This window comes from Aethalodelphis obliquidens, unplaced genomic scaffold, assembly GCF_003676395.1.
Source record: "Aethalodelphis obliquidens isolate GAN/ISIS:26980383/991018 unplaced genomic scaffold, ASM367639v1 scaffold3, whole genome shotgun sequence".
Classification (NCBI taxonomy): domain Eukaryota; kingdom Metazoa; phylum Chordata; class Mammalia; order Artiodactyla; family Delphinidae; genus Aethalodelphis; species Aethalodelphis obliquidens.
This window is the reverse complement of record NW_020837947.1, coordinates 74932386-74944491: the sequence shown is the minus strand read 5'-3', so window position 1 is coordinate 74944491 and position 12106 is coordinate 74932386. Positions and strand designations below refer to the sequence as shown.

The window sequence follows — 12106 nt, the reverse complement described above, 5'->3', positions numbered from 1 at the left end:
TCAAAAAAGGAGTAAGTGAAGGTAAAATACTTTTATTTTTCTTATTCTTTTTCTTAACTTCTTATTTTATATTATAGTTGATTAACAATGTTGCATTAGTTTCAGGTGTACAGCAAAGTGATTCAGTTATACATATACATGTATCTCTTCTTTTTCAAATTCTTTTCCCATTTAGGTTGTTACATAATATGGAGCAGAGTTCCCTGTGTTATAGATATTTTTCTTATTCTTAATCAATCTAGTGAATACCAGTTTGTTTAAAGTAATAGCAACAATATATTCAATTTTGTATGCTTATGCATGTTTCTTATATATATACTTGTGTATGCTGATATATAAGTGAAATGAATGACTGTAATGATACAAGAGATGGGATGGAGGAATTAGGATTATTTTGTTATTATAAGGTACTCACACAACCCATAAAGTGGTATAGTGTTATTTAAAAGTGGACTTGGATTAGCTGTAAATATGTATTGCATACTTTAGAGAAACCACTAAAAAAGCTTAAAAATATATAACTGATATGCTAAGAAAGGAGAAAAAAGGGAACCATGAAATGCTCAGTTAAAATCACAAGGGCTTCCCTGGTGGCACAGTGGTTAAGAATCCACTTGCCAGTGCAGGGGAAATGGGTTCCAGCCCTGATCCAGGAAGATCCCACATGCCGCGGAGCAACTAAGCCTGTGTGCCACAGCTACTGAGCCTGCGCTCTAGAGCCCACAAGCCACATCTACTGAGCCCGTGTGCCATAATTACTGAAACCCGTGCACCTAGAGCCTGTGCTCTGCAACAAGAGTAGCCACTGCAATGAGAAGCCCATGCACTGCAACAAAGAGTAGTCCCCGCTTGCAGCAACTAGAGAAAGCCCACACACAGCAATGAAGACCCAACACAGCCTAAATAAATAAATAAATGAAAAATTTTTTTTAATCACAAAAGGCAGAAGACAGAACTTAGAAAAAGGAACAAGGGCAACAAATAAACAGTAAAGAATATGGTGGATATTAATCCAACTATATCAGTAATGCTTTGAACATCAGTGGTCTAAACGCAGCTATTAAAAAACAGAGATTGTCAAAGTGCATCAAAAAACACTACCCAACTATATGTTATCTGTGAGAAATCCATTTTAAATATAAAGACATATATAGATTAAAAGTAAATCCATGGAGAAAAATTAATCATGCTAACACTAATCAAAAGAAAGCAAGAGTCACTGTTGTAATTTCAGACACAACAGACTTCATAACAAGGAGTTATCAGGGATACAGAAGGGCATTAGGTAACGATACAGGGGCAATTTTCCCAGAGCCATAACAATCCTTGGGGACTTCCCTGGCAGTCCTGTGGTTAAGACTCTGCACTTCCAGTGCAGGGAGCATGGGTTCGATCCCTGGTTGGGGAACTAAGATCCCACATGCTGCGTGGTGGCACAGCCAAAAAAAAAAAAAACTCCTTAACGTGCATTCCCCAACTACATGAGGCAAAAACTAATAGAACTGCTAGGAGAAATAGATGAGTCTGCTATCATAGTTGGAGTCTCCAACTCCCTTTATCAAGAAGGGACAGATTCAGCAGGCATAAAATCAGTAAGGACCTAGTTGAACTTAACAGTACCATCAATTCACTGGATAGAATGGACATCTATAAATTACTTCCTCCAAAAACAGTATTCTTCTTCTCAAGCTCTCATGGAGCATTCACCAAGATAGAACACATTTGGAGTTTGGGTCTTTTGAGCACAATCCACCCATTCTCATTGCTTGGCCCTGCAGTAAACCTTTACTTCCCGTGCCCCCCCAACCAAAAAATACATTTTAGGCCAAAACTTATACCTTAACAAATTTAAAAGGATAGATCATATAATGTCTGCTCTCTGACCACAGTGGCATTAACCTAGAAATCAATAACAGAAACGTAATTGGAAAATCCCAAAATACATGGAGATTAAACAACACACTTCTGAATAACATGGGTCAATGAAGAAATCTCAAGAGAAATTTTAAAATATTTAGAACTAAATGAAAGTGAAAATACAGTTTATCAAAATGTGTGAGATACAGTGAAAGCAGCTTAGAGAGAAATTTTAGCATTGAATGCATATAGTAAAAAGAAGAAAAATCTAAAATAAATAATGTTTCCACCTTAGGAAACTAGAAAAAGAAGAGCAAATTAAGTCCAAAGTAAGCAGAAGAAAAATAATAAGAATTAGAGCAGAAATCAGTGAAACTGAAAACAGGAAATCAATAGAGAAAATTAGTGAAACCAAAAGCTAGTTCTCTGAAAATATCAATAAGATCGATAAGCTTCTGGCCAAACTAAAGGGGGGAAAAAAGAGAAAGAACAAATTACTAATATCAGAACTGAAAAAGGAGACATCACCACAAATCCTATGGAAATGCATTACAAGATAAGAAAACTACAGACCAATCTCTCATGAATATAGAGGCAAAAATCTTCAACAAAATATTTCCTACATATACCAGCAACAAACAAGTAGAATTTGAAATTAAAAACAATTTTCCATAGCACCCCAAAACATGAACTACTTGGGTGTATATCTAACAACATATATGTACAAGATTTATATGAGGAAAACTTTGACACTCTGATGAATTAGATTAAAGAAGAGCCAAATAAATGGAGAGATATTCCATGTTCATGGATAGAAAGACTCAATATGGTCCGGATGTCAGTTCTTCTTCTATAGGTCTATAGATCTATAGATCTATCTATAGATTTGATGCAGTCTCAACCAAACTCCCAGTAAGTTATTTTGGGGATATTGAAAAAAAAATAATTCAAGTTTATATGGAGACGCAAAAGAACCAGAATAGCCAATACAGTATTGAAGGAGAAGAACAAAGTTGGAGAAATGACATTCCCTGACTTCAAGGCTTACTAAAAGGCATCAAAAATCAAGATAGTGTAGTAGTGTTTGAAGAACAGACAAACAGGTCAATGGAACAGAATAGAGAGCCAAGAAATAGACTCCTGTATAATCAACTGATTTTTGAGAAAGGAACAAAGGCAGTACAATGGGGCACAATCATCTTTTCAACAATTGGTGCTGGAACAACAAGACATCCACATACAAAAAAAAAAGTATCTAGATACAGACCTTGCACCCTTCAAAAAATTAACTCAGAATGTATCATAGACCTAAAGGTAAAACACAAAACTATAAACATATGAGAAAACCTAGATGGCCTTGAGTATCACACTGACTTTGTAGATACAACACCAAAGGCATTGATCCATGAAAGAAATAATTGGTAAGCTGGACTTCATTATAGTTAAAAACTTCTGCTCTGTGAAAGACAATGTCAGGAGAATAATAAGAGAAGTCACAGACCCAGAGAAAATATTTGCAAAACACACTTATTTTAAAGGACTGCTATCCAAAATACACAAAGAACTCTTAACCTCAACAGTAAGAAAAAAAAAAATTAAAAATAAACCAAAGACCTTAACAGATGCCTCACTAAAAAAGATATATAGATGGTAAATAAGCATATGAAAAGCTGATCCACATCATATGTTATTAGGCAGCTGCAAATTAAAACAAAAATGAAATGTCACTGCACACTTATTAGAATGGCCAAAGTCTGGAATGCTGACACCACCAAATGCTGACAAGGTCGTGGAACAAGAGGAGCTCTCACTCATTCCTGGTGGGAATGCAAAATGGTGCAGTCATTTTGGGAGACAAAGTTTCCTATAAAACTAAACATATTCCTACCACATGATGCAGCAATCATGCTCCTTAGTATGTACCCAAAGGAGGTGAAAATGTATGCTCACATAGAAACGTGCACATGGATATTTATAGCAGCTTCATTCATAATCGCAAAATTTGGAAGCAACAAAGATGTCCTTCAGTAGGTGAATGGATACATAAACTGGTACATCCAGAAAATGGAATATTATTCATCACTAAAAAGAAATAAGCTCTCAAGCCATGAAAATAGGTATGAACCTTAAATGCCTATTACTAAGACAATCAGAAAAGGCTACAAACTGTATGATTCCAACTATATGACATTCTGGGAGAAGAAAAACTATGGAGACAGTAAAAGGATCAATGGTGCCAGCAGTTAGGGGGAGGGTGGGATGAATAGGGGGTGCACAGTGGAATTTTAGGGCAGTGAGAGTATTCTGTATGAAACTATAATGATAGATGCATGTCAGCATACATTTGTACAAACCCAGTGAATATAAAACACCAAGAATGAACTCTAATGTAAACTGTGGACTTCTGGTCATTATGCTGTGTCAGTGTATTGGGTTGGCCAAAGGTGTTATGGAAAAACCTGAAAGAACTTTTTGGTCAACCCAGTAGGTACACATATTGTAACAAATGTACCAGTCTGGTGGGGAATGTTGATTATGGTGGGGGGGGGACTATGTGTGTGGGGGGTAGAAGTGTATATATGGAAAACCTCTGTTCCTTCCTGTCAATTTTGCTGTGTGCCTAAAACTTCTCTAAAAAAATAAAGTTTTAGAAAAACAGATCAATGTGTTATTTAAGGCCTGTGTTTCCTTATTCATTTTCAGTCTGGATTATCTGTCCATTGATGTAAGTGGGATTTTAAAGTCCCCTACAATTATTGTGTTACCACTGATTTCTCCTTTTATGTCTGTTAGTATTTGCCTTATATATATAGGTACTCCTATGTTGAGTGCATATATATTTACAATTGTTATATCTTCTCCAACACATTAGTCCAAATGGACTTAATTGATATATACAGAGCATTCCAGTAGAAAGCAGCAAAATACACATTCTTTTCAAGTGCACATGGTTCCATGTGCACATTCTCCAGGATAAATCACATGCTAGGCCACAAAACAAGTCTCAGTAAATTTAAGAAAATTGAAATTGTATCAGGCATCTTTTCTGACCACAATGCTATATGACTGGAAATCAACTATTTAGAAAAACTGCAAAAAAACACAAACGTGGAGGCTAAACAATATGCTACTAAACAAGCAGTGGATCACCGAAGAAATCAAAGAGGAAGTCAAAATATACCTAGAGACAAATGAAAATGAAAACATGACAGTCCAAAACTTATGGGACACAGCAAAAGCAGTTCTAAGAGGGAAGTTTACAGCAATACAAGCTTACCTCAGTAAACAAGAAAACTCTCAAGTAAACAACCTAACCTTACATCTAAAGCAAAAGAACTAACAAAACCCAAAGTTAGTAGAAGGAAAGAAGTCATAAAGATCAGAGCAGGAATAAATGAAATAGAAATGAAGAAAACAATAGAAAAGATCAATGAAACTAAAAGCTGGTTCTTTGAAAAAATAAACAAAATTGATAAACCTTTAGCCGCACTCATCAAGAAAAGAAAGGAGAGGGCCCAAATCAATAAAATCAGAAATGAAAAAGAAGTTACAACTGATACCACAGAAATACAAAGGATCATAAGAGACTACTGTGAACAACTATATGCCAATAAAATGGACAACCTAGAAGAAATGGACAAATTCTTAGAAAGGCACAATCTCCCAAGACTGAACCAGGAAGAAATAGAAAATATAAACAGACCAATTACAGTAACGAGCTTGAATCAGTAATTTAAAAACTAACAACAAACAAAAGTCCAGGACCAGGTGGCTTCACAGGTGAATTCTACCAAACATTTAGAGAAGAGTTAACACCTGTCCTCTGAAACTATTCCAAAAAATTGCAGAGGAGTGAACACTTCAGAACTCATTCTGTGAGGCTAGCATCACTCTGATACCAAAACCAGATAAAGATATCACACACAAAAAAAGAAAATTACAGGCCAATATCACTAATTAACATAAATTCAAAAATCCCCAACAAAATATTAGCAAACCGAATCCAACAGTACATCAAAAAGATCATATACCATGATCAAGTGGAACTTATCCCAGGGATGCAAGGATTTTTCAATATCTGCAAATCAATCCATGTGACACACCACATTAACAAATTGGAGAATAAAAACCACATAATCGGGCTTCCCTGGTGGCGCAGTGGTTGAGAGTCCACCTGCCGATGCAGGGGACACGGGTTCGTGCCCCGGTCCGGGAAGATCCCACATGCCGCGGAGCGGCTGGGCCCGTGAGCCATGGCCGCTGGGCCAGCACGTCCGGAGCCTGTGCTCCGCAACGAGAGAGGCCACGACAGTGAGAGGCCCACATAACGCAAAAAAAAATAAAATAAAAAATAAAAAAAAATAAATAAAAAAACCACATAATCATCTCAATAGGTGCAGGAAAAGCTTTTGATAAAATTCAGCATCGATTTATATTAAAAACCCTCCAGAAAGCAGGCATAGAGGAAACACACCTCAACATGATAAAGGCCATATATGACAAACCCACCACTAACATCATTCTCAACAGTGAAAAGCTGAAAACATTTCCTCTAGGATCAGGAATAAGACAAGGACGTCCACTCTTGTCACTTTTATTCAACACAGTTTTGGAAGCCCTAGCCACAGCAATCAGAGAAGATAAAGAAATAAAAGGAATCCATGTTGGAAACGAGGAAGTAAAACTGTCACTGTTTGCAGATGACATGATACTATACATAGTAAATCCTAAAGATGCCATCAGAAAACTACTAGAGTTCATCAATTAATTTAGTAAAGTTACAGGATACAAAATTAATACACAGAAATCTGTTGCATTTCTATACACTAACAATGACATATCAGAAAGGGGAATTAAGGAAACAGTCCTATTTACCATCTCATCAAAAAGAATAAAATACCTAGGAATAAATCTACCTAAGGAGGAAAAACACCTATACTCTGAAAACCATATGACAGTGATGAAACAAATTGAAGACAACACAAACAGATGGAAAGATATACCATGTTCTTGAATTGGAAGAATCAATATTGTGAAAATGACTGTACTACCCAAGGCAATCTACAGATTCAATGCAATCCCTATCAAGATACCAATGGCGTTTTTCACAGAACTAGAACAAATAATTTTAAAATTTATATGGAAACACAGAAGATCCCTAATAGCCAAAACAATCTTGAGAATGAGGAACAGAGCTGGAGGAATCATGCTCCCTGACTTCAGACTATACTACAAAGCTACAGTAATCAAAATAGTATGGTTCTGGCACAAAAACAGACACATCCATGAAACAGGATAGACAGCCCAGAAATAAACCCATGCACTTATAGTCAATTAACCTACAACAAAGGAGGCAAAAATATACAGTGGAAAAAAGACAGTCTCTTCAATAAGTGGTGCTGGGAAAACTGGCAGCTACATATAAAAGAATGAAATTAGAACATTCTCTAACACCATGTACAAAAATAAACTCAAAATTGATTAAAGACCTAAATGTAGGACTGGATAGCATAAAACTCCTAGAGGAAAACATAGGCAGAAAACTCTTTGACATAAATCACAGCAATATTTTTTGATCCGTCTCCTAAAGTAAAGGAAATAAAGGTAAAAATAAACAAATGAGACCAAATTAAACTTAAAAGCTTTTGCACAGCAAAGGTAACCATTGAAAAAAATGAAAAGACAACCTACTGAATGGGAGAAAATATTTGCAAATGATAAAACTACCATATGACCTAGCAATTCCACTCCTGGGTATATATCTGGAAAAAACAAAAACACTAATTCAAAACGATACGTGCACCCCAGTGTTCATCCAGCATTATTTGTAACTGCCAAGATACGGAAGCAACCTAAGTGTCCATCAACAGATGAGTGAATAAAGAAGCTATGGTGTATATGTGTGTGTGTGTGTGTGTGTGTGTGTGTGTGTGTGTACACAATGGAATACTACTGAGCCATAAAAAAAAGAATGAAATTTTGCCATTTGCAGCAACATGGATGGACTTGGAGGGCATTATGCTTAGTGAAATAAGTCAGACAAAGAAAGGCAAATACTGTATATCACTTACATGTGAAGTCTAAAAAGTATAAAAAGCTAGTGAATAAAACAAAAAAGAAGCAGACTCACAGATATAGAGAACAAACTAATGGTTAGCAGTGTTGGGGGGCAGGGGCAATATAGGAGTGGGAGAGTGGAAGGTACAGACTATTGGGTATAAGATAGGCTCAAGGACATAGAGTTACAACACGAGGAATAGAGCCAATATTTTGTAGTAACTGTAAGTGGAAAGTAACCTTTTAAGTTGTCCAAAAAATAAAAAATTAAATTAAAAAATTAAGTGCAACTATTTTAAAAAAAACAGATCAGTGGCTTTCAGGGGCTGGGATGTGGAGAGCACAGGGGAATTTGAGGAAGTTGATGGGACTGATCATAATGGTAGCTACATGAGTAAATGCATCTGTCAAAATTCATAGGACATATACTAAAAGGAGTGTATTTTGCTCTCTATAAGTTATGCCTTAATAAACCTGACTTTAAAAAAAACCAGGGCTTCCCTGGTGGCGCAGTGGTTGAGAGTCTGCCTGCCGATGCAGGGGACACGGGTTCGTGCCCTGGTCCAGGAAGATCCCACATGCCGCGGAGCGGCTGGGCCCGTGAGCCATGGCCGCTGGGCCTGCGCATCCGGAGCCTGTGCTCCGCAACGGGAGAGGCCACAACAGTGAGAGGCCCGTGTACCGCAAAAAAAAAAAAAAAAATCAAAGGGGTGCATAAAGATATACCATGCTAACAATAACCAAAAGAAAGTTGTAGTGGCTATGATAATATCAGACAGAGTAGATTTCAAAGCAAAGAGTATTACCCAGATAAAGATGATTTTATAATGATAAATGGGTCAATCAAGAATATAACAGTCTTAAACATTTATACATTTAATATTAAAGCTTCAAAATACTTAAGGCAAAAATGATAGAACTGAAATATTTGAAATTTAAATAACATACTTCTCAATAACCCATGGGTCAAAGGAGAAGTTAAAAGAGAAATTAAAAAGTGCATACATTTAAGGGAGAATTTATGCCAATTCTGTACAAACTTTTCCAGAAAATGAAGAAGCTGGAATACTTTCCAACTCATTATTTGGAACCAGAAGATAACAAAACCGGTGGGGGTGGGAGGAGGGCAGGGGGACATTACAAGCAAAGAAAACTACAGACGAGTCTCCATCATAAACTTATGTGCAGAAATTATAAGCAAAACTTTAGCAAATCAAATCCAGTGATATATAAAAAGGATAATATATAATGACCAAGTATGGTTCATCCCTGGAATGAAAGGTTGTTTCAACATTCAAAAACTGGTCAATCTAGTTTATCATATTAACAAGAAAGAAACATGATGATCTCAGTAGATGAAGAAAAACATTTAACAAAGTCCAACATCCATTCCTAATAAAAATTCTCAGCAAACTAGAAATAGTAGGAAACTTCCTCAAAATGATGAAGGGAACCTATGAAAAATCTACAGTTACCATCATATTTATTGATGAAACACTGATTGCTTTGTGCCTAAGATCAGGAACAAGACAAACGTATCTACTCTCACAACTTCTATCCAACATTGTACTTGAAGTTCTAGCCAGTGCAGTGAGGCATGAAAAAGAAATAAAGGGCATCCATACTGGAAAGTAAGAAGTAAAACTGTCTTTATTCATGGACAGTATGACCATCAGTGTAGAAAATCTAAAGGAATCTACAAAAAAACTATTAGAACTAATAAACATCAAAAATATAAAATACCTAGGGATAAATCTGATCTTTTAACTGTGTATGCTGAAAACTACAAAATATTGCTAAGAGAAATTAAAGAAGACCTAAATAAACGAAGAAACATACCTTGTTCCTGATTTGGAAGACTCAGTATCATTAAGGTATCAGGTCTTCCTTAATCTATATTTAGAGTCATTGCAATCCCACTCAAAATCCCAGTCAGCTTTAAAAAAAAAAAATGAAATTGACAAACTGATTATAAAAGACATTATTCACTTAGTATTGAAACCAGATAGAACATCAGTCTTCCCTGGATAACATTTATGATTAAAGGCAACTGTTCTTCAGTGTATAAGATGACTCAGGAGGTTACCTCATCCCTCTCTTTCTCTTTGCTGCTTCCACATATTTAAAGGCAGAGGACATAGTGAAATAGATGAAATTCTGCATGTAGATCTGAAAATAACTTTTGGAAGAAGAAACATACCTCAAATGACAGCAGTGAAGTATGAAGTAATTACCGCTAATCAGGAAGCTAACTAATGGCATAGATGACTAAAGAGTCATGAAACATTTATCAGGGTTAGAATTTAGCTGAATAATAAAGTTGAAGAGGAAACCCTCCAGTTCTCTTTCATAAAAAGTCTCTGACTGATTTAAAATGAAGTTTTAAATGTTCAAGTCAACATTAGATAAATTACAAAATTCATAAGCAAAAATAAATTTAATAACAAAATTTAGTTATAAGTACCAAGTAGGTCTTTCATATCTGTTACATACTATAAAATGACCTCATTGTAACCTGGCTTTACTTTTTTTAACTCACATTTAGAGAAAGATTTGAAATAATGCATCAGACATGAAAATAATTTCAATTGTCATTTCATTTACAGGTCTGCATTACATTTACTGAATTTGGAAAAATGCAAAATATTTGTAACTTTCTTGTTGAAAAGCTAGATAGCTCTGTTGTCATCAGCCAACCCCAGTTCTATCATACTCCAGGTTCTATTGAGAATCTTCGGTAAGTTAAGCACATCTTTAAATTAATTATCAACCAATTAAACAACACTATTCAGTGCTGCGGTTTGTTGACTGTCGTATTAATAAGCTCTGCATTTAATTCCTAAGACGGCAAGCCTGTGTCGTTGCTGTAGAAAATGCATGGCGCAAAGCTCAAGAAGTCTGTAATCTTGTTGGCCAAACTCTAGGAAAACCTTTATTAATCAAAGAAGAAGAAATGAAAGAATGGGAAGGCCAAATAGATGATCACCAGTCATCCAGACTCTCAGGTTCGTTAACTGTACAACAAAAAATCAAAAGTGCAACAATACACGCTGCTTCCAAAGTATTTGTAACTTTTGAAGTAAAGGGGAGAGAGAAGAAAAAAAAACATACCTGAAATTCTGACCAAAATATATTGTGTTTGTTTCTTTTTGTCTATTTTTATACTTTTTATAATGTTTGCTTTTGTCCTGAATATATGTATATTGTGTAGTATATAAGGTGTTTCTCCCTCAAGCCTGTCAATCCTTGAATATAGTTCCACAGAATACTTATGTTTACTTTCTGTTTTTGAAAACTTACTATGGGAAATACTCTTTGGGAATAAATGTGTTATATGTGCACACTTGCATAGTGACAGTTCATATAAGTGTATGTGTAAATAATTTTATATTCCTACTACAGGACAAAATATTGACACAGTTATTAACATGATTGTTAACATTCATAGAAAGAATGATGAGCAATACATAACTCTTGATAAAAGGGTAATGAGATATACTAAGAAAATATTTTGATGACAGAAATAAAAGATAATATATTGACCAGACTCTCTTCACTAGGGCTCCTTTGATTATACCAGCACTCTCCAGTACAAATATATATAATGCAATCCATATATGTAATTTAAAATTTCCTAGTAGATACATTTTTTAAAAAGTGAAAAACAGTTGAAGCTAATTTTAATATTTTACTTAACCCAGTATATCCAAAATATTATCATTTCAGCACGTAATTATTCTTAAAATAATTAATGGATATTGTATATTCTTTTTTATACTAAGTTTTCAAAATCCAGTGTGTATTTTATATTACAGCACATCTCAATTCAGATGCTAAATTTTCATCAGAAATACTTGATCTGTATTTAAGTTTCTTAAAATATAGGTGGAAAAAATAGATTCACACACCCAGTTGTTCCAGACATTCTTGAAAGATCTAGTAACTGGATCACGTGTCAGTTTTTAAATTAAAAATGTTTTTTTAATTTAAAATTCAGTTCCTTAGTTGCACTAGCCACATTTCAAGGACTCGAAAGCCATAAGTAGGCAATGGCTACCGTGTTGGACAGTGCAGGGCCATACACGGAGAAAATACTGATCCTTAAGGCTATCTGAGCAAGTACATATCATTGCTATTGCATTATACACCATCTGCAGGTGTGTCTACATAAGCCAAGTCTGTTATGCAGCAC

General features: G+C 35.3%; 1 protein-coding gene across 1 annotated transcript in view; it reads left to right on the top strand.

The window, feature by feature from the left end:
- Positions 1–11257, top strand: part of IRAK1BP1 (interleukin 1 receptor associated kinase 1 binding protein 1) — a 36129-nt gene extending 24872 nt beyond the window's left edge. The window contains exons 3-4 of the mRNA XM_027092061.1: positions 10521–10651; positions 10759–11257. Of these exons, the coding sequence (XP_026947862.1) occupies positions 10521–10651; positions 10759–11029 (402 nt within the window). The 3' untranslated portion in view covers positions 11030–11257. The remainder of the gene's footprint in view (positions 1–10520; positions 10652–10758) is intronic.
- Positions 11258–12106: the final 849 nt, after the last annotated feature.